The sequence below is a fragment of the Lithobates pipiens genome, unplaced genomic scaffold (assembly GCF_037356315.1).
Source record: "Lithobates pipiens isolate NorthernLeopardFrog02 unplaced genomic scaffold, aLitPip1_a1.2 Scaffold_16, whole genome shotgun sequence".
NCBI classification, from domain to species: Eukaryota; Metazoa; Chordata; class Amphibia; order Anura; family Ranidae; genus Lithobates; species Lithobates pipiens.
In genome coordinates, this window is record NW_027507748.1 from 460,884,217 (window position 1) to 460,908,414 (window position 24,198).

General features: G+C 40.7%; 1 protein-coding gene across 1 annotated transcript in view; it reads left to right on the forward strand.

The window, feature by feature from the left end:
* The window catches only part of RAB20 (RAB20, member RAS oncogene family), a 45,888-nt gene extending 25,365 nt beyond the window's left edge, over positions 1-20,523 (forward strand). Inside the window, exon 2 of the mRNA XM_077482898.1 lies at positions 18,228-20,523. Coding sequence (XP_077339024.1) covers positions 18,228-18,745 — 518 coding nt within the window. The 3' untranslated portion in view covers positions 18,746-20,523. The remainder of the gene's footprint in view (positions 1-18,227) is intronic.
* The last annotated feature ends 3,675 nt before the right edge of the window (positions 20,524-24,198 follow it).

The following is a 24,198-nucleotide window of genomic DNA, read 5'->3' on the forward strand; positions in this document are numbered from 1 at the left end:
AAGCATTTTTAAAGATGCTATTTTATTTGAGGGTCTAATGATGTTATCTTAAAGGCTCCTAGACACGAACGCGACTAAACGTAGCATGCAAACGCGGCTAAAAGCTGTCAAGAAAAACATTCAGAAGATGTTGCCTGAGTGTCCCGTGTACATTAGGCCTTAGGGTGCCATAGAAATGTTTGTATTTGCTTTCAACAAGGTTGTCTAAATGGTGTGACAAGTTCTGGAGAAGTAATTGTAAGGCCTCATCCACACAGGAAGTACTATACTTTGTGCCCGTACAGGGCCATGTTTACCTGCACAGAAATACACAGGTGTTCCACGCATCCCCATGCATGTAGTTCCTGCTGCTGCCTGGACACTGTTGCTGCAACCCAGTATGGCATCTGTGTGGGTGCGCGTCCCCTAACAGTGTGAGCTCGGGGACATGCACCCGCACCCATGCAGATGTCCTATTGGGACACAGCGGCTGTGTCCCAATAGAAATCAATGCGACTAACTTTACAGGGATTCATAGGAAACGTGTGCATGCCTGTGTGGGTAAACACACCCCTGTGAGAGGGTGTACAGTATAGTATGCCCTGTGTGAATGAGGTCTAAGGATGCAAAAATTTAGAAAAAATGTTTGCCTGTCTGAATTTTTTCGGAAACCAGCCAGCAACTAAACACGTTTTCCAGTTTGCTTGTGTCTCTTTAGATATTCATGGGGTGCTCCCTGTGCGTATCTCCTCTTGGAAGACACTAGACTCCCCTTTCAGTGAATGGAAACCATGCTAGATATGCTGATGGATTAGAGCCATGAGTGTCCAACAGTCCATGCTACTGAAAAAAGAAAATGAAATAGTTTCCCATTTAGGGACCATATTTTGTGTTGCATTGTCGAGTGTGCTTAGTGCAGTGCGTTATTGTGTGCTAAGGTAGCCCTTACTTTCTGACACGCAAAAACATGGACAAGATTTTTTATTTTATTTTAACGCAGATCATCACAACGCACAGCATGGGTGTAGTGGTACTCTGTAAATTAGGTGGGTTGTCCGCTGCAGAAGGGCTTGACAAATTTTAGGTTTTGCCCCCTTGATGACCAGGCAGCACAATTTTTTTAACCGACAATTGCGCGGTTGTGCGGCACTTTACCCAAATATATTTTGACGTCCTTTTTTTCTCCCACAAATAGTTTTCTTTTGGTGGTATTTGATCACCTCCTGCGGTTTTTATTTTTTGCGCTATAAACAGAAAAAGTGACAATTTTTTGAAAAAATTTTTTGGAATAAAAATCCAATAAAAAAAAAATCGTCCAATTGGGTCAATATGTATTCTGCTGAATATATTTTTGGTAAAAAAAATCCCAGTATGCGTGTATTGATTGGTTTGCGCAAAAGTTATCACATCTATAAACTATGGGATATTTTTTATCGCATTTTTTATATATATTTTTTTACTAGTAATGGCAGCGATTCAGCAATTTTTAGCGGGACTGTGACATTACAGCGGACAAATCGGACACCTATCTGATACTTTTGACACTTTTTTTTTGGGGAACCAGAGACATTCTAACAGCGATCAGTGCTAAAAATCTGCACGGTTACTATACTTATGACACTGGCAGGGAAGGGGGTTAACACCAGGGACGATCAAAGGGTTAAGTGTGTCCCCAGGGGATGCTTTCTAACTGTGTGGGGGATGGACTGACTGGGGGAACACAGAGATCCGTGTTCCTGCTTAGCAGGAACAAAAGATCACTGTGTTCTTCCCTGTCAGAACGGTGATCAGCCTTGTTGGTCTGCGTCACTGGGGAACGATTGACTATGTCCGCCAGATGTGCTGATTGGCTCCTCCTCTGGCCAATCAGCACACGCGCGCCACCGCTGTCTATTGCATGACATGGTGTACAGGTACATCATTTCGCGCAATAGTTGCCCTGCCGCAGTATATATGCAGTGGACGATCTTTAAGTGTTAAATCTAGGAGCCAGCTTAAAAAGTTAGTTAGCCAGTTTTTTCTGAAGTGGAGTACCACCCAAAAGTGGAACTTCTGCTTTATGACCTCTTCCCCAGCTCCTCCATGGTGAAACGGAGCTTTTGGGGAGGGGGGGAGCGGGTACCCCGATTTTTACATGTACCCGCAGCCACTTCCTTTCCGGTCGCCTTAGGTGATCAGAAGTGAAAGTTATCATCCTGCCCAACCCATAATAAATTACCCAATTTGTTTATTTGTTTTGGTAAAATATAAAATCCGAGATTGCACTGAGTAAATTGATACTCAACAGATTTGCCTGCGCCCATGAAATGGGGACAAACTTCAGTACCCTATATTTCCCATAGACAAGGCTTTATAAGCCCCCATGGGTCATCAGTTTTAGATTTACGAAGGAGGTCTGGTGCTGGCAATATTGCTCTCATTCTGGCATGTGTGGTAATATGTAACATGTTTATCACACTCAGTTGTTCTTTTTTTCTTTTATTTTATTTTATTTTTTATTTTTTATTTTTTTCATCGCATAAACCATAAGTCCCCTATGTATTGCATTTTTTTTTTTTTTTTTTTTTTTTTTTTTTTGGTAACAGGTTCTCTTTAATGAGACGTCCAGGGTCTCCCTCCACTGAATGTAATGCATATCGCACTGCATTATATTCTTTTGCGGCCTTGGTGGCCAGTGAAACTGTCAACGGGACTTGGACCTGGAAGTGACATCATAAACTAATTTTTTGATAAGAGATGTAACAATCGCAACGAACGCTGTGGCATCCAGAGTGATCATTTTTATTCTTGCTGTGCAAATATACTAAAAAGGTTTTTTGGCTGGATTTCGGCTTTAGAATTATTGTATTTGGTTACTTTGTAAAATTGTATACCTGTAATATAATGCAAGAAAACTTCACCATAGTGATTCATGGAAAAGACTGGGACCCCATTTGTTTTGCCTAAGGGCTGCAAGAAAGGAGTTTGAGATGTTGTGGTAAACTAGTGATCTTGGCTAGTCACCGATAATGAATGCGCGACACATGCATGGTTGTGTGCACAGGGAAATTTGAACACCTTAAACTGATAGACCATTGATGCTTAGCAGTCTGCTAGTGAATGTTCTAGAATAACCAGAATCATTATCATGTAGTCTATAAATATACTTCTGGCCATGCTCTGTACTGCTCACATGTCCTGCATTCCTGGAGAAAGCTTCCCACTGCTGGAAATATTCCCCTTCCCACTGGCGTTTCAGGCAAATAACTTCTTTGTTAACACTCCTATGGTACTGCGTATTCCCATTGTGTATATATGATGATTTGTAAAAATGTGGGATTAAAAGCAATGCTAGATTGTTATAAGAAAAACAGCTAAGTGTAGTAGCCTTCTTATTTATTGTTCTGCACACTTATGATGTGTTGTGATGTTGGTTCTAATATTACAGCAAGTCCTTTCTTTTTTTTTCTTTTACGTTTACTCAATAAATACATGTAAAACTGCACGTAAGTTTAGATTTGTGCTGTTCTAGTCGATAACACTTGTTTTATAGGAAGAAAATGTTAAGATGTAAGCAGTTTGCATATAAGGCCCCTTTTTTAAAAACGCACTGCAACCTATCCCTGTGTGCAGCTAGAATAGGATCCATTTACATGCAGGTCTGTTCAGGCTCGTCAGCCTGAACACGAGTTTGCAGATCTGACCCAATGTGTGCAGATATAGGCCGACATGTCAATTTGTACCCAATGCCCTTAGGGCTTGTTTAAACTTGCTTCCGGAATGTGGCCTTTGACACCATTGAGTTCACCTTTCGTTAACATGTTACACCCATATTCAGGGTGTAGCATGTCCGCTCTGATCTTCCCCTCCCTCCCGCTAGCTGTCATACCTGGCTGTGTCACTCATTCACAGTCCTCTCTGACGGTCAACTCTGACCAGTTTCCCAGTCCCCATTGCTGAAAAACATCCCCACGGCATGATGCTGCCACCATTATGGTGTTCTTTGGGTGATGTGTTTGGGTTTGCGCCAGACATGGCTTTTTTTTTTTTGCTGGCCAAAAAGGAAATTTTTAGTCTCATTAGATCAGAGAACCTTCCTCAATGCATTTTGGGAGACTCCCACATGTCTTTTTGCAAATTTTAAATGTGCCATTTTGTTTTTTGCTGAAAGTAATGGCTTTCTTCTGGCCACTCTGCCATTAAGCCCAACTCTATGGAGCATACGGCTTATTGTCGTCCTATGTACAGATACTCCAGTCTCTGCTGTGGAACTCTGCAGCTCCTCCCAGGGTTACCTTGGGTCTCTGTGCTGCCTCTCAGATTAATGCCCTCCTTGTCCAGTCAGTGAGTTTTGGTGTGCGGCCGTCTCTTGGCAGATTTGCTGTTGTGCCATGTTCTTTCCATTTGTTTTTTTTTTTTTTATAGATTTTATAGGGATCATCAAAGATGTGGATATATTTTTTTTTTTTTTTTACCTAAACTTAACTTGTACTTCTCAACAACATTGTCCCTTGTTTGGAGAGTTCCTTGGTCTTCATGGCAGTGTTTGGTTAGTGGTGCCACTTGCTTAGGTGTTGCAGCCTCTGGGGCCTTTCAAAAAGGTGTGTATATGTAATGACGGGTCATGTGACACTTAGATTTCACACAGGTGGACCTCATTTCACTAATTATGTGACTTCTGAAGGTAATTGGGTGCACTAGAGCTTTTTATGGGCTTCATAACAAAGGGGGTGAATACATACGCACATGCCAATTATCATTTTATTTTATTTTTTCTGAAAAATAGTTTTATGTATATATTTTTCTTATTTTACTTCACCAACTTAGACTATTGTGTTCTGATCCCTCACATACAATTCAGATGTAAAAAAACATTGACCTAAAGGCTGTAATGTAATGAAATAGGTAAATAGCCAAGGGGGTGAATACTCGATCAGAGCTAAAAAATAGCCACTGATTACTGTATAAATTTCATTGGCAGGGAAGGGGGTAACACTAGATTAAGGGGTTAACTGTGTTCCCTAGGTGTGTTCTAACTGTGGGGGGATGGGACTGACTAGGGGAGGAGACCGATCGGTGTTCCTACTTAGTAGGAGCACACGATCTGTCTCCTCTCCCCTGAGAGAACCGGGATTTGTGTGTTCACAAATCCTGGTTCTCACTCTGACATGAGTGATCGTGTGTGCCCAGCGGTCATCTTACTCGGCGGGCACACACATCGGCTCAGGACACGCTGCGGGCCTGCTAAAGCATCTTAAAGAGCTGACTTACAACTATGACAGCTCGCCCAGCGGTGCCATCTTGCCGCAGTATAGGTGCAACGGCTGGTCTGGAAGCGGTTAAAAGCCGTTGCATCAGAAAAATTGTGTCGGTACACCCCTGCTGCTGTGACTGACATCTGACGTATTTCTCTCATGCATGAGCAGGGGAGTATGTCCAAGCAGCTGCTGGTTAGCTCTGACATGCGTGCATTGAGGGGGCCGGGAGCGCACTCTGCATGTGACGTACACCCACGGTGGGGACTATGTGTGCAATTTTCTAAATCCGTGCATGAGGCTCAGCCGCGTCCACCGTCCTGCTAGAGCACCGCTCCAGTGTGAAAGCCGGAGGCCTTTCACACTGGAGTGAAAGATGCCGGATTTTTTCAGGAGCTATGCATGCGCTGTTTTTAGCGCTGTAGCGCCTGAAAACCACTTCTGTGTGAATGGGGGCCTAAATGCAGGAATTTTAACCACTTAAAGTCAAAATCTTTATCTGACACTTGTTTCTTAAGTTGAAATCCATATTTTTTTGCTAGAAAATTACTTGGAACCCCCAAACATTTATATATATTTTAGCAGAGACCCTAGGGAATAAAATGTTAATTGCTGCAATATTTTATGTCGCACTGTATTTGGCCAGCGGTCTTTCAAACGCAATTTTTTTAGGAAAAAAAACACTTCAATGAATAATAAAAAGAAACAAGACCGTAAAGTTAGCCCAATTTTTTTGTTTTAAAGTGAAAGATAATGTTACGCCGCAAGAATGAAGAGCGAATCGTGATCTATATTCTCAGCAAAAAAAAATTGATTCCCATTTTAGCCAGAATCGTGCAGCTCTACTATATAGTTAGGGCCCTTTACACAAGTGCCTTTTGTTCCGATCAGGTCCGTGTCTGCTCAAGTTTCTAGCGTAGACACAGATGGACCCTGCTCTATGGAGTAAATAGACTCAGCAGTCCGTTTTACACCCAGCTGCCTCTGATCCGGTCTGCCCAAACTGACCTCCATTTTTTTTTTGATCGGACCCAGAGGTGTAAATGGGCACAAGTCGACGCAGAGGGACTGGTAAGTATCTGATGCCTCCGGGATCCTCCGAGTATGGACAGGAGCCACTCGGCAGGGTATAGCAGGAACAGATCAACAGGCACTCCAATACGGGGGAATACACTCCGACCCAAAGTTTTTTTCCACAGACTTTGAAGTCAGGAACATGAATGTGGAAATGGCAATGGAATGGAAAAGAATTCAGGTTGGAGTGCCTGTTGGTCTGTTCCTGCTATACCCTGCTGAGTGGCTCCTTTCCTTTTCTCCCCCTCTTTCCCTGTTGATGAAGGTGGATAACCCTTAGAACTTTGTACCTCCAAAGGATTTTTCCTTCTTATTTATTTTATTATCTCAATGGACTTTTTTCATTTATTTTTTATACATTTTATTTATATATATATATATATATATATATATATATATATATATATATATATATATATATATATATCTCTCTATATCTCCATTTACTTTGATTCCTATCACTTATCAAGTTTTTTTTTTTTTTTTTTTTATATGTACACATCTATTTTGTGTTTATAAATTTTTGAACGTTCACTGTTTATTTATTTGCACCATATGTCACTTGATTTGTGATTTCCTGTAAATTGTTGGGCTGTCCTGCATGAACTGCATGTTTGAGATCTTCCCAGAGTGGCTCAATGATATTGAGGTCAGGAGACTGAGATGGTCACTCCAGAACCTTCACTTTATTCTGCTGTAGTCAATGACAGGTCAACTTGGCCTTGTGTTTTGAATCATTGTCATGTTAGAATGCCCAAGTTTGTCCCATGTGCAGCTGACTGATAAATGCAAATGTTCCCCCAAAACATCAGCGATCCACCTCCGTACCCTTCATCACAGGCCTTGTTGACTCTTCTCCAAATGTAGCATTTATGGTTGTGGCCAAAAAAGCTCAATTTTGGTCTCGTCACTCCAAATGACTTTGTGCCAGAAGGTTTGAGGCTTGTCTCTGTGCTATTTTGGCGTATTGTAAGTGGGATAATTTGTGGCATTTGCGTAGTAATGGCTTTCTTCTGGCGACTTGACCATGCAGCCCATCTTTCTTCAAGTGCCTCCTTGTTGTGCATCTTGAAATGGCAACACCACGTTTTCAGAAAATCCTGTATTTCACCTGAAGTTATTTGTGGGTTTTTCTTTGTATCCTGAACAATTATTTTGTGGCTGAAATTGTAGTTGTTCTACCTGACTGTGGTTTGGTTTCAACAGAACCCCTCATTTTCCACTTCTTGATTGGCGTTTAAACACTGCTGATTGGCATTCTCAATTCCTTGGATATCTTTTTATATTCTTTTGCTTTCCCTATGACTTGGAATCCAGAAACGTCAGTGCAGCACTGGATGAAAGATGCAAGGGTCTGTGAGGAGTCCAGAAACTCATTGACCTTTTATGCACGCACACTAATTACAAGAAAACAGATCACAGGTGAGGATGGAGACCTTTAATAGCCATTCAAACCCCCTTGTGTCAAATTGTGTGCATGTTATCGGGCCAAAATCACCAGGGTATGTAAACTTTTGATCAGGGTCATTTGGGTCATTTCTGTTGCCATTATGATTGTAAAAGGGTAAACACAGTTGATTAATAATAAATGGCTTCAGCCAAACATTAACCACGAGTGAAAAAAATGTTTGTTATCATTCATATTCTCTGAAAAATGGCAAGAAATCATAAATTCTGCCAGGATATGTAAACTTATGAGCACAACTGTATACTCCCTGAATTTTAGCCCTCTGCTGACCAAAATCGGGCGATGCTTGGAATCCTGCCACCATCTTGAGATATCATGGTTTGGCTGCATTAATGTTTTTAAGATGGATATTCTTCCTACACTTATTTGTTCCACGCTCTCCCTATAACTCTTCCGACGGCCTTTTTCCGAACACTGCGCTCCTTGGCAATTAAGTTTCTATGGCAACATCACCCCTCCAGACCAAGATATAAAGTGTTATGTTTCCAAAAAATTATTGGTGGGTATAGGTCTCCCAGACTTTGAAATCTATCATGCTTCAGTTATTATCTCCAGACTACTTGAATGGTTTCCTTGTTCATTGACCAAACCCTTCACAGTGGTTGAACAAGATATGCACCAGTGGTTCTCTGTGCGCTACTATGGGGTTATACTGCTAAATTCCACACCATGTCAAGGATCTCCCCCTTGATCCTAGCAACGTTGTCCCTATAGTACCGTTGGCAGGATTCCTATGCACTGTCCAGATCCCTGCCCACTAACATCCTTATACGACAAACCTGTACTTCCTGACAGCGGCCCACCACTGTTTAGAGTTAGTGGGAGTCTTGGACTAGAAGTATTGCTCTTTCTTTAACGTTTGTGGTGATGCCTCATATGTGTGATTTGAATGTCGTTTACATATGCGGACGCAACCTATGTACCCTTTACAGGGGTGCTTGAATTATTTATTATTATTATTATTTTTTTATCACTTTTATTCCTATTACAAAGAATGTAAACATCACTTGTATCAGGAATAGGGCATGACAGGTTCTCTTTGTGGAGAGATGTGGGACTATAAGACCCCACATCTCTCCTCCAGGATAAAAAAAATAAACGATCTCAGGCTTTCCTGCCGAGTCCTCAGCATTGTTTACTTCCTCCGGCCCGGACGTCATAACGTCACGACCAGGCCTCGGAGTCAGTGACTGCCAGGGACCATCTGGCCCTTGGTTTTCTCTATGGCTAACATCCAGCTCCAGCAGATTCCTTCTCTGGCTCGCCGATCGCACGGGCAAGCTGGTGAAAGCACCAAAGGGCGGCAGGAGAGGGTGGAGGAGAAGTCGCCTCTCACCGCTTGTTAGCACAATCAAGTGGCTGATTAGCTACTATGATTGTTCTTACGGTGCAGGGAATGCTCAGCTGAAGAAAATGATATCTGAATGATGCCTGGAACCGCAGGCATTGTTCACATATCCCCACTGAAACCCCGGGGTCTCATATGACGTTCTGCAGTATAGTAAGTAAACGAAGTGGTTAAACTGCTATATTTGGCTCCATTATTCTTCCTCTGACATGCTTCTGGGCAAACTTTCTGTTTAAAAGGATAATCTTTCTGTGTTTGCAAGTTGGATTCTCCTTTGCCATAGCAGACTACATGTAGAAGAGATTGAGTCCCAGGTAGTCAACGTGGAGTTGCTAAGATTTTAAAATATTCTGATGAAACTGCATACCGAATACTGTCTACTCCCCACCCTTCTTGATTTTCTTATCTTTACTTGTTCCTGCGCATACTTGCTCATATTCTACCCAATTTCACTTACCGATTTTGCGATTTACCATTTTCAATGTATGTTTGTTTTTCTGTTATGCAGTGGTATTTGTTTACCACTATTCTCCCTCCTTTCTCTTTTGTACCGCCTATTGCTTTATCTGCAAAAATTTATTAAATAAAAATATATTCGGCAGGAGAACTAGTTTCGCTCGATTTAAAGGCATATACAATACTTCACTCATAGAGGCCAATGTCAAAATATTCACGAGATGGTACTTGGTTCCCACAAGATTGGCAGCAATGTTCCCTTCCTCTTCACCTATATGCTTTAGAGGCTGCCAGGGAATGGGTTCTATGATTCACATATGGTGGGCATGTCCCAGAATCCAAGGATTTTGGAATAGGGTCTTCCACATCATACGAAAGGTCACAGGTTGTGCTATCCCCCAAACACCAGCGATTGCCTTGCTGAATGGATTCTTGCCGCATGTGCCTAAAATCACCCGTAAATTGATTCTGTTTATATTGACGGGAGCCAAGTTAACTATTGCCAAAACATGGAAGAGGTCTTCGGTATCTCTATTGTCCATGAAAAGAAAGATTTCATGGATAATGGAACAGGAAAAAATGGCCAGTTCCTTCTTGGACAAGACCATACAATTTGAAGCTACATGGGAACCCTGGGCTCGGTTTCTGGGAATTTCTCTGTTACCAGGCATAGGTAGCAACACGAATCTCTTATTTTTGCACTTTACATCGGACAGAAAGGCATTCTATACTCTCTTCTTTACTATTCCTTTATCTTTTCTTCTCCTCTAGTCCTTTTCTGTTTAAAATATTTTCTTTTTCTGTTTTAGGAACAGTATAGCTTTTCCTTAAGTTACATAGGAATTCTCAGGTTTATATACTAGCTTATTATACTAAGGTCAGGATGTTAGACTTTGCTCTAGTAGGTTGGGAACATTATATTGTACCCCTGTTAAAATCTGCAATACCCTTGAGCTGGATATGGCAGGATGATAACAAGTTTATAGAACATACTGGATGGTGAGAGGGAGAACCCTCACCCCTCAGACACAGCGTGATCCCTTTTGGGTTGTCGGAGGGGGAGTGAGGCTTTAACCTATCTTAAAATGGTCAGGTGTACAACATGAAATTGAATGGATGCAGTCAAAGTCACATTTATATTATTTATATTTAATAAATATATTATATATTCATATTATTTTATATTGAATTTTTTTGTATTGTTCTAATTGTGACAATGGTAAGATAACCAATAGACTGTGGACACATCTTTAGACTTCACTGTGAATTATATTGTAATGATTTTTCTAGGATTATACTGTAATTTTTTTCGATAATGATAATAAAAAACTTGAAAAAAATAAAATAAAAATATATTCACCCTAAATAGGCACAAGTTCATTTACACCCATCACTCCATAGGTATGCATGAACCATCCGATCAGGTCCACCTGAAAAACTGACGGGCATACCCGATCGGATCTCCGGTGTTTAAAGAATTTGTTACATTTTTTCGGTCTCCGTTAGGCTAGGACGGTTCCTACTTTTTGGTTAAGAGTGTGGGAATTGCACCTCTTCCTGCACCCGCAACCACCCGATGCCAAAACTTGCTGTTCCTTTACAGATGCACAGAGCTTACATTCATATTTGGGGTTTTTTTCTCACCACTTCAGCAAAATTTCCCAAGAGACTCATTTCAACTTTTTCAGTTCAAATTTTGGTCTCTTCTCGTTTTCACATCATCGTGGCTTATATTGTACTTTAATTTACTCACTTATCTGGAAATTTTAACTTGCATACAAAAAGATCGTTACCCCCTAAGCTGACATTCATTCTTAATGGCGCCCCCACGCATTCAGACACGCAGTGTGTTTGCAGGTGCATAATCGCATGGGGAAAAAACTCCCATGCAAGTTTCCTGGAGCTCTGGTTTTATAGAGGTGCAGGGACCTTTTTTCCTGCGTTTCCCGCAGGTACAGCGGCCCACCCAAGTGAATGGGCTGCTGTGCACACACAAACGCAGGCTGCACCAAACACATTGGTGTAAACTAAGCTTAATTCAGTGTTTGGTAATCGTGAACCTTTGTGTTATGAGGTGCATGTCATAGTTGATCTGGCCCAAAGTTCTAAGACATATACCTGCATTTATATGACTGTTTCTTGACAAATGGCAGTACCATGTGGTGTTTTTACTAGAATCGGAATTATCACGCCTGTGAAGCACTGACCACAGAGATGGGACAATAATTTGGAAAGAAATTTCCAAACCCCCCAAATTCCAAAAATTGTTAAGCCGCGTACACACGGGCGGACTGTATGGCCAACTTAGTCCGTCAGACAATCCGACGGACAGTCCGTCCTACTTTCGAATGAACGGACTTGACCACACACGGATGCAAAACAGTCCGTCGAAAGTTTGCGTGATGACGTGTACAGCACGTACGACGGGACTAGAAATAGGAAGTCCAATACACAGCAATGCAACCTTTCGCCGTGTAAATCCTTTCTGAGCATGCGCCATACTTAGTCCGTCGAACTAGCCTACTCACGAGCAGATTGTCCGCTGAAACCAAAGTACGACGGACAATATTATGGAAATTCCGAAATACTTAGTCCGCCAGACTGCGCGCTGAAAAAGTCCGCTGAAGCCCACACACGAGCGGACTGTCCGCTGAAATGTGTTTCGATGGACTAAGTTGGCCAGACAGTCCGCCCGTGTGTACGCGGCTTTAGTTTTCCTTCCTGTAATAAGTGAGCGCCCCAAAAATTTTCAGGTCTTGACAACAGGATACGAGAAGGAGAGGGTTACTAACTGGGAGTTCTCCAGCCAGGCTTCCAATGGGGCCCAAATAGCTTACCGGGATGACAAAAAAGAACATTTTATGAAGCTGCACAGTTCTTTGAGTTGAATATCTACCTGGCTCCCTTGACTTTACAGGCTGGTTTTGGAAAAGGTAAATTTAGCCTTCAAGGATAACCTTTACAGGCCAGGTTGGTCACATCGGTGAAATTAGTCTTGTAACAATAGAAATCATTACCCTGCAGAGGGAAAAGAACACAACTGGTGTCCTTTCAGGGTAAAGCAATAAAGAGAAGTTATTTTCACTTTGAACTCTCGGGGCAACTAAGGTGAATGGGGGAGTATTGTTTTCAGTAAAATAAAATATGTTGTTGTTGTTCCTTGAGTACTTGGCAGCTGGCGATGGTGAATGTGTCTGGATCTAAGCCATAGAACACTTTATAATGCATGCTTTCATCCAGGTGATAAACCACAATATATATCTGACTTGGGAGATTCTGATGTTCACAACTGTCAACAGAGCAAGAACAATCTTCTACTAGAAGCTGGAAACAAACGTGTGTGTGTGTGTGTTATATATATATATATATATATATATATATATATATATATATATATATATATATATATATATATATATATATATATAATTATATGGGACACCTGCCTTTACACGCACATGAACTTTAATGGCATCCCAGTCTTGGTCCATAGGGTGCAATATTGATTTGGCCCACCCTTTGCAGCTATAACAGCTTAGACTCTTCTGGGAAGGCTGTCCACAAGGTTTAGGAGTGTGTCTATAAGAATGTTTCACCATTCTTCCAGAGGCACGTTTGTGAGATCAGCCTCTGATTTGGACGAGAAGGCCTGGCTTGCAGTCTTCACTTTAATTCATCCCAAAGGTGTTCTATCGGGTTGAGGTCAGGACTTTATGCATACCAGTCAAGTTCCTCCACCCCAAGCTCGATAATCCATGTCTTTATGGGCCTTGTTTGTGCACTGGTGTGCAGTCGTGTTGGAACAGGAAGGGGCCATCCCCAAACTGTTCCCACAAAGTTTGGAGAATTAAATTGTCCAATGTTTTGTTATGCTGACGCCTTCAGTGGAACGAAGGGGCCAACAATCCCAACTCCTGAAAACATCCCCTACACTAAAATCCCCCCTCCACCAAATGATTTGCACCAGTGCACAAGGCGAGGCCCATAAAGACATGGATGAGCAAGTTTGGGGTGGAGGAACTTGGCCTGCACAGAGTCCTGACCTCAACCCAATAGCAAAACTTTGGGATGAATTGGATTGGAGACGGTGAGCCAGGACTTCTGGTCCAACATTTGTGCCTGACCTCACAAATGCACTTTTGGAAGAATGGTCAAATATTCCCATAGACACACTCCTAAATCTTGTGCACAGACTTCCCAGAAGATTTGAAGCTGTTATAGCAGCGAAGGTTGGGCCAACGCAGTATTTAACCCTATGGACTAAGACTCCATTAAAGTTCATGTGCAGGCAGGTGTCCCAATACTTTTGGTGATCTAGTGTATATATGATGATTATAATGAGATTATGATTGTAATTTTATTTTCACGATTTGTTGATATTAGAGTGACTACGATACTAGCACTCCACTTTGTATATTTATTTAGAAATGTAAACCCGTCCATTTGCCAAATCACAGGCCAAAAGTTTACATGACTCCTTTACTAGTCACAATACTGTGCAGATGTCATGTTATGCAACGTTTTCAGTTCTCCTGTAATGATTTAGGAAGTATGTTGCACTTTAGTTTTATAAGATCTCATACAGTTTTCTCTTGTCACCCAGTCTTGGTTCGTTTTAGTCATGTGGAAAAAAATGTGACTAAACCAGAGTCACTGATATCGGCTGTAATAAAAAACCGTCACATATCAGCCAAGATCTTCTCCAGAGCAAGCAGACATTGCTTTTATTGGGGGAAAAGTTATCTATAAAGCTGACCAGACCTTTTCTGATGGAATATACATTATATCACTACAGGGAGGAACAAAAGGCCAAAACTTCATATTGCTGTCCTTAAAAAGTTTTGGCCTTTTTCCTCTTCCCTTTCAGCAGAAAACTCCTCGTCCACTTTATAGAATGCTGCCAAAAGGGAAGTATGGATTAAAAAACAAGAACATTTATACCCACCTAGGTGGATGTTATTGAGTCAGTGCTGCATCTGTCCCCTGCTGGCTTTGCACTGAGAACTGAGTGATCAAACGCTGATCTCTCAGTTCTCCCACCCACTCTGAGCAGAGAGCTGAGACTGTCGGTCACCAGCTCTCTGCTCTCCCCTCCAGCGCTCACTGGAAAGAGGCTGAGCCAGGTGCCATATGGTCAGGATCTTTTCAGAGCCTGGACTGGCTCTGTGACATCAGCTGACAGTGTGAAGGGGTTGAGGAGTGAGATTATTATTATTATTATTATTATTATTATTATTATTATTATTATTGTTATTATTATACAGGATTTGTAGCGCAAAGAGTTTACACATCGCTTTACAGTATAAAAGGGAGACAATAGTTATAATACAATAAAATACAAGAGGATTAAGAGGGCCCTGCTCAGAAGAGCTTACGATCTAATAGCGAGATATAAAGATAAACCTTGAAATTCTTATTTTCTACGCAAATCATGTGTTAGGCCTGGTTCACAACTATGCAGTTTGCTTTTGATCCGTTTCTGCAATGCTTTTTGCAGTGCCATTTTGAACATAAATTTGATGCGTTTTTGAGTCTTTTGATGGTGGGGGTTTTTTTTTTTTTTGGCCAACTTGTTGGGCAGATTAAAAAACACATCCAAATGTATCAAACACACTACATGCTAAAGTGTCTCCATTGAAGTATGCGCCGTTTTGCATTTAAAAAAGTCCCTGACCCTTCCAAAAACGCAGCGGCTGAAAAAAACCATAGACGTGAACGTGTCCGATAGGAAATCTATGTTAAATGGTTGTAGTCTATTGCTGTAAAAAGCACCAAAAAATTAATAATGTGAACCAGGCCTTAAATATGAACACACAAGGGGAGGTTTACTAAAACTCAGTATCTGGTGCAGCTGTGCATGGTAGCCAATCAGCTTCTAACTTCAGCTTGTTCAATTAAGCTTTGGCAATAAAACCTGGAAGCTGATTGGCTTCAAATGCTTCTAATGCAGAACTGCACCAGATTTTGCGCTCTGCGGTTTTAGTAAAATAACCCCATAAATGTCTCGGGGATATTGACTACACATGTGACCGTAAATAAAGTCATTTGAATGCGAGGAACTGGCTGCTTTGCAAATGCAATGTAAATCTGCCGCTCACCTGTGTCAGGCAAATAATGGGGCATCATTTGTTTTGCAAACTCCCTTTGATGCTAACTCTGTTCTCCTAAGGTTCTATTTGCTATGTTTGTAACCCCCATTATATAAGAGTTGCATGAAAAATTACCCTTGTCATATGATCTTTCTAAAGACAGGGACATTTCTCATTCTTTGCATGAATACAGTTGTCTGTAGAAATGTTGAATTCAGCTAGCATATACAATGCATTTTACAAGCTTCATGCCACTTTGGAAGCTTAGACTGTAGTTGTAAACGCACTATTAGCATACATATTCATGCCTATATCTGGCCTACTTGGTGATGGAGCGAATTTTTTTTTATTTTTTTTCGTTTTTTTTTCCCTGCACCCTGGGTTCCTGTTTTATTGTACCATATCACTCGATTCCCCCATCAACAGTCAAGTCTGATAGGAGAATCCCTCCCGCAGGGCCATTGTGGTGTTCTGGCAGGAGAAGCGGTCGTCTCTGGGAAAACAATGTGACTACTGCTAGCGACTATAATCGCTGCTAGCAATAATTGCATGTAAAATCTAACAGGCTGGTTGTACCCAGGTTGGCCGATTCATCAACTTGGGTACAATCAACCTGCTCATCCATGGTTCCTGCTGAACTGGCTGAGATTCAAGCTGTCTATGGCCGGCTTAAATGGGGAAATAAACTTTCGAGATGACTCAAGCAGTAAAAACCTCAGATACTGAATCCAAACCACTTGGCTAACGTTCTAGTTTGGTATTTTATCTGTATATCAGTTGTTTAGATTTCTATTCGCTAACCCCTTATTTCCCCAATCTATACAGTTTTAGGCTTTTAACAACTTTCGCACTGTTTAACGCTTACAGTCCTATATCAGAAAAGATATCCCTTATGCATGATGGGATCAGTACTCTGATACTTCTTTTCAGTACTTTACATACCTTGGACTATATGTGCAGCAGACCAGGTGTGTTAAAGCATATCTAAATCCAAAAACAAAGATTTAATATATTTCAGGTTACCATTACTTAGATGTGGTGACTGCATTCGTTTTTTTGGCTTTTTTTAACTTTATTTTTATGTAGTACTGCCTTGAATAACAACTCATGTCATTTTTAAACATGTCTGCCTTTGTTCATCTTCATTGCATAGGGATGGGGAGAGTAAGTGTTTACAGAAGAAAGATTATAATTTATGCTTCCAGTTCATCTGCAGGAAATGTCAAGGACACTGCATTTCTGCAAAAATTAACCCTTCTTTTTTGTAGGTTCTTGGCCTGAAGAATAAAACGAATACAGCCCCCACGTCTAGGGACTTTTGCACATATCAAAAATCTGTTTCTTCAAGTCCATTGTGGGACACCGGAATTTAGAGACTATTGGGTTATATTGCTACCTACAGGAAGTTAGGACATTGGCCAACAGAAAAGGTTGTAAGCCATCCTCTACATCACCCCTTTGCTACTCATCATGCCTCAGTTGTGAGAGCAGTAGGCAGTATGTAGAGCCAGTAAAAAACAGAGATGAGGCCTACATCCCTTAATGGACTCAAAGAAAGATTTTTGGGGAAAGTACCAAAATCTTATTTTGCCCATCATTCATTCGGGGACACAGGCATTCAGAAGCGGTTGGCATATCCAAAAGCAGTGCAGCTGAGGGGTTAGCAGCTGTCGCTTACAGCAGTGGTTCTCAACCCTGTCCTCAAGTACCCCCAACAGGCCATGTTTGCAGGTTTTCCTTTTTATCTTGCACAGGTGCTTTAAATTGGAGTCAATGGCTTAGTATTTTGGACAGCTATTTTTTCGAAGAGAAATTCCCAAAACATGGCCTATTGGGGGTACTTGAGGACAGGGTTGAGAACCATTGGCTTACAGAACCAGAAGGAACCAGACAAGACAGTCTGTAACACAGGACAACTAGAAGGATCAATACCCGAGCTGAATTCTTAGCTGAAAGGCTAAAAACTTTCACCTAAGAAGGGTCAGAAGCAAGGAAGGGATCAGGAGAAACCTTCTCAGGAGGTCAATGGAAGGACCAAACTCCAGGAGACCATGTTTAGTGAAGGTTGCTTGTGATTGTCTTGTTCGTTTTGGTTTGTGAGATCTCTGAAAAAGTGACAAATGTTTCAAATCTGTGTTGTAACAGTGTCTGCTAAAATACAAGTGATGGGGCATCCATGATGTTATAATGAAAAACATTGGAGTACAAAATCTGGTGCAGCTCTGCATAGCAACCAATCCGCTTCCAGGTTTTATTGTCAAAACTTAATAGAACAAGCTAAAGTTAGAAGCTGATTGGCTGCCATGTACAGCTGCACTCGATTTTTGCACTCTCCAGTTTTCGTAAATTGACTCCATTGTCTTGAAGGAAAAGTAAACCAACTCGCTAAACATGCTTGCCTCTGTTAAGGATCATGAAAGAACGGATTCTAAAAATAGCTTCTTGAACTAGTTGGACTTGCCTTGTGTGTTTTGTAGTTGGCGAAACATCATGGCATAAAGCAGGATGCAAAAAAATAAATAAAAAATACACCTCTTTTATATCCTGCTTATTAACATTGTGTTTTCATTGTCTTCTAGGAAGGGAACAGTTTCATGGCCTGGGCTCTATGTACTGTAGATCAGCCTCTGCCATTATCTTAACCTACGATGTTGGCAATATGCAGAGCCTTGTGGAGCTTGAAGATCGATTCCTAGGCCTCACCGACACAGCCAACAGTGATTGCCTTTTTGTTGTGGTGGGAAATAAAGTTGACCTGACTGATGGCTTTGAAGAAGGAGAAGTAGAATCTAATGGTGAAAGGCCTCGCACCTCTAGTAATTCCAAAGTTCGCAAACAGGTCAATATAGAAGATGCCCATGCCCTATACAAACGCATAATGAAATACAGAATGGTGGATGACAGCTATGCACCTGCTGCAGAGAAGATGTGTTTTGAAACCAGTGCAAAGACTGGACACAATGTCGATGATCTATTTGAAAGTGTTTTCAAAATGGTTATACCATTGATTTTGAAGAAGAGAGCAAATGGACCAGATGACACTGTCAATCTTGCACAGAACAATACTGAGAACAAGTCCAAAAGTGGCTGCTGTTAAGTGTTTACATTAGGGTTGCACTAATAGTGTTTTTTTTTTTTAATCAGCAAGTACGAGTACCGATATTTTCAGCTACCTATTTGTCAATACCAAGAACCGATACTTCGTGTCAATACAAAAAAAAATTGGCGCAAACCGCAGTGCAAAGAATCGCATGCGACCTAAACAGGAATGCAATGTCATTCCTGCATGAATCCCATGTGATTTCCCCCACTGCTCCTATGCATGTATGTGTATATATGATCTCTCTCTCTCTCTCTCTCTCTCTCTCTCTCTCTCTCTCTCTCTCTCTCTCTCTCTCTCTCTCTCTCTCTCTCTCTCTCTCTCTCTCTCTCTCTCTCTCTCTCTCTCTCTCTCTCTCTCTCTCTCTCTCTCTCTCTCTCTCTCTCTCTCTCTCTCTCTCTCTCTCTCTCTCTCTCTCTCTCTCTCTCTCTCTCTCTCTCTCGTAGATGGAGGGAAAAGCGCCATCTAGTGGGCAGTTTATAAAATGTTAAAACTCACAGTACATCTGGCCACATGCAACATAACCTACATACGTGCCCCGGTCCACCAATGGTAACAAATCAGGGCCACTGCAGGTACTCACAGGGCTGGATGAGAAGTAGGATCACATCTACATCTCCTCCAGCCCTGTGAGCACCTCCAGCAGCCTGAGCATGGAGGCTCTATGTATTGCAAGTTCTAACCGTTTTTAAACTGGCCACTAGATGGTAATCCCTTCCTACACACACACGGTGGGGGAAATCGGATGCATTTTGAACAGGAATCGCATTATTGTTTAAAACATATGCAATTCTTTGCATTGGGTCTTGCGCCCATTCATTTTGTGTTGACACGAATCTCAACGCAAAGTATCGGTTGTGGTATCGGGGGACATTTGGGTGAGTACCGATACTCGCGCAAATGCTTGGTGTCCACACCGGTATCGGTGCATCCCTAGTTTCTATCACAGGCTTCCGAACACCTCCCTGTTGCTGGAATGGATGCGAGCACAATTATTGGACTAAATACAAAACTGACTTGATATCAGAAGAGAACCAAATGCTGCAATAGACGTGAACAGAATTTTGCGCAGAATCTGACATCATATTTTATTGAATTCTCACATTACTACCTAATTATTGACAATCTTAACCTTCGTATTCTTAAAAAAAAAAAAAAAAAAAACTGTCAGCGTAGAAATAAGCAAAACCTAGTTTATTTAATACGGGCAGCAAGCAATAGTATTGTGCATTATTGATTATGTGCAGTAATCAATGGCTTTCACAAATATTTAATCAGAGCAATAAAAGATTAAATATTATTGGTTGCTATAGATTACTGCACTGTTCTTTTTACGTCATGGGAATTGACACTTCAAAGTGCTGCTTTTTGTGCCTTTATTTTCTTACTTTGATACGATCCGACAAGAAAATATTTTCTGCCGTTTGTCTATCTTGTATATACCTAAAAACTTACTGTTTTTTTTTCTGTAAAAGAAAATGTGTGCGCAATAATGTCTTAGTATCTTCACCCTAACCTATAACATTTCATTTCCAATATTAGTGTTTGGTTTGTTTTCTGACATATGTGTGTTTTTTCCAGGCCTTTAATGCTTTTATGACTTGTTTTGTACATCATAGATGTATATGTGTGTCAGCGGAATCAAGACCTATGTAAAAAATATTTTATCATCCTTGACAAGTGATTTCTCACTAACAAAAATACCAATGTTTAATCTGAGACCGAATATTTTAAAATACAGACCTGAACTTCAAATATATTTTATTTTTATTTTATCAGTTGTGATATTGTTAATTAAGCACATGGCCAGATGCTAACGAGCAAGAACAGCAATATTTGGGTAATGTTATCTATTGTTGGAGCTTAAGTGGCCAAATCAAACATGGGAAACAAAAAAAAAACTTTAATGCAGTATCAAAACAAAAAAAATTGTTTTTTTTTATTTTTTAATGATCTTCACGCAGAATTCACACATTTGTCTATTTATTTGGAAAAATGTGTGAATCCTGGTATAGGGTAGCCATGTCTCCACCAGAAACGCGTATGTGAAATAGTCCACAAAATTAGAATTTATATGGGTCCATTAATCCTCAGTAGTAGTTTCATAGGTTTGGTTGTCAGAATAAAATGTATCACAAAAGTTTTGTTGGACAAATGTCATGAGCATTCTACCAGAGTAGAAATTTTACCGTATTTTACTTAATTTGAAACTTAACTGCATCTGATCACCACAAATTGAAAATGCAATGAATTCATTTTTAATATTTAAAGCAAGCTCACCCGTCCATTCATGTCTCCATGCTTTATTTTACTGAGAAATCACTTTGAAAAAAAACTCCACTTGGCATAACTAACGGTGGCCATGTTAAGTAAGAACAGTTTAATTATATAGCATTCACTTTCTGGAACCCATCTGCCCATAGCTCAGGCATTCAGGCAGGAGAATTTTCTTAGCAGAACCCTTTCTTTAAGATGAAAGCAAAAAAAATGCCCATGAAGGCTGATGGGATGTATGGTATCATTTTGGCCTACTCCAAAAACCATGAAGAAACGTAGTTTAAAACAAGTAAATATAAGTATATATCTCCCGATCTGTTACTAAAGCTTTCATCATTACAATTAAAAATGGTTAATGTTGATTGAGAGAGTTTAGTTCCATATGGTGGCCTCCCCTGTGCACGCTCCCTATGCGCTATGATCACCGAGTCACTGAGACTCGGGTGATCACCAATGACAGCTGATCACATGATGTAAACAAAAGCTTAGTAATCGTTTTTTATTTTTATTTTATTTTTTCTCCTCACGCTGACAGCATGAGGAGAAAAAAAGCCAATCACAGGCTCATCTGCAAGGGACATCTGTTCCGAATAGAGGCAATTATGCCTCATCTGTGCCCACCAGTACCCCCTGCCAGTGCTCACAAGTGTCACCTATCAATGCCCACCAGTGGTGCCAATCAATGGCACCTAGCAGTGCTGCCCATCAGTACCCATCACTGCCACCTATCGGTGCCCATCAGGGCCGCCTCATTAGCGTACATCAATGAAGGAGAAAAATTAAAAGTTCAAATTTTATAACAAAATATAAAAAAATATATATTTTTACTTTTTTTTTTTTTTTTTTTTTTTTTTAACAAACAATAAAAACCGCAGAGGTGATCAAATACCACCAAAAGAAATCTTTGTGGGGAAAAATTTAATTTGGGTACAGTGTTGTATGACCACGCAATTGTCATTCAAAGTGTGACAGCACTGATAGATGAAAATTGATCTGGACAGGGGGGGGTTTAAGTGCCCAGTAAGCAATTGGTTAAATCTAGACCCATAATAAAAATATATAAATCAATATATAATAAGTAAATTACGGTCAAATTTTATATTCTTTAGACGAATGCTTGTGACATTTGTCTAAACTTCTTTTTTTTTTTTTTTTTAATACATAGACCCCCTTAGTGTGTGTGTGTGTGTGTGTGTGTGTGGGGAAATTTGAAAGATTTTTCTCGTTTTAGCTGAACCAAGAAAACCTTAACGTGAAGGGTAATGTTTAGGCTCTAGCTGTAAAGAAGGCATCAATTTTCACCAAGTTGGAATTGAGCTTTGCTACTCCCTGTCATTCATGTGTCAAATGCCAGAGCCTCTACTGCCCACTGAGGCTCTGGAATTTGACAACTGGGTGGTCGGGAGTTTGTCTTGGTGCCAAGGGATGCTAAGATCTGTTGGTATTTATCTGAAGACTTGCACAGATAAACCTAATTTTACTACTGTAGTTTCTCTTTCAGTTGTTATAAAAGCAATTTTCAACTCTATTATATCACACACATTATTGCAGTCTTGGCCTTAGTGTTAGTGGTAGTAGAAAATGTTAACATATGTACCCTAGAAGATAGCCTGTGACTAGCATTCCATCTAACTGTTGGTCAAACATTAGCTCACGTCTTTGGAATCGCTCGCAGAGCATCCCGTGCTATGCATTTGCTTTTGTAATGTAGTGACTGTCTGCACATTGAACCTTGTGCATGAGTTTTTTCTGGTCTTGGTTAATTAGCCTAACCAACTGTTTTTATCTTCTAACATAGTCTATAAAAGTAGAATCCGCTTTCTTTGAGCTACACAAAATTTATTTATTTTTTAATAAAGGGTTGTCCAATCTGCAACCCAACACAGAATCGTAAACCATTTTTATTTTTTACACATGAGACAGAAGAAAAATTTGACAGTCTCTTTAACCACTTCAATACAGGGCACTTTCGCCCCCTTCCTTCCCAGCCCAATTTTCAGCTTTCATCGCTCTAGCGCTTTCAGTGACAATTGCGTGGTCATGCTACACTGTACCCAAATTAAATTTTTATCATTTTGTTCGCACAAATAGAGCTTTATTTTGGTGGTATGTATTCACGACTCCGTTTTTTTATTTTTTGCGATATAAGCGCAAAAAGCGGAAATTTGGAAAAAAAACAATATTTTCTATTTTAAAAGAAATCCAATAAAATCTAATTTTGACATAAATTTAAGCCAAAATGTATTCTGCTACATGTTTTTGGTAAAAAAAATTCTGTTAAGTGTATAATAATTGGTTTGTGTGATCACGGACATATGTACGCAAATGATCATGTACATATGTGTGCAGGTGATCACATATATATGTGTGCAGATAATCATTGGAACATGTGATTTTAGTGGGACATATGTGGGGGACATGTTTTTATTATTAGGGACATGTGTTTTTATTATTTGGGGACATGTATGTTTTGGGGACATATGTGGGGACTGTGTTTATACTGTGTGGTGTGTTGTGTATTACACTAGACTGGTGATCAGTGAGTAAAAAGCTGTAAAAAAACAGCTCATACTCACTGATCATCAGCCGGCTGCAGCGATCTGCTCTCCTCTCCTCAGCGATGACTTCTGTGTGAGGAGAGGAGGAGCCGATTGCCTAGCAACCGGCTGTTTGTTTACATCACATGATGGCCGTGATTGGACACGGCCGTCATGTGATCAGGAGGGCCAATCAGAGAGCCCTCCTGCCGATCTGAGATGCGCCGTGTCCGGGTGACACGGGCGTATCGGGATCGCGCCGCTGCGCGGGCACGCACGCGCGATCCCGCTCCTTCTGATGGACGTTCCTGAACGTCCTTACAGAAGTAGACTGCTCCCACCTGGCCATATATATGCATTGGCCGGGTGGGAAGTGGTTAACCACTTTCAGACCGGACCATTTTGCTGGTAAATGACCAGAGGTCTTTTTACACTTTGGCACTGCGCTGCTTTAACTGGTAATTGCGCGGTCATGCAATGTTGTACCCAAACAAAATTTGCGTCCTTTTCTTCCCACAAATAGAGCTTTCTTTTGATGGTATTTGATTGCCTCTGCGATTTTTATTTTTTGCGATATAAACGTAAAAAGACCGCAAATTTTGAAAAAAAATGATATTTTCTACTTTTTGTTATTAG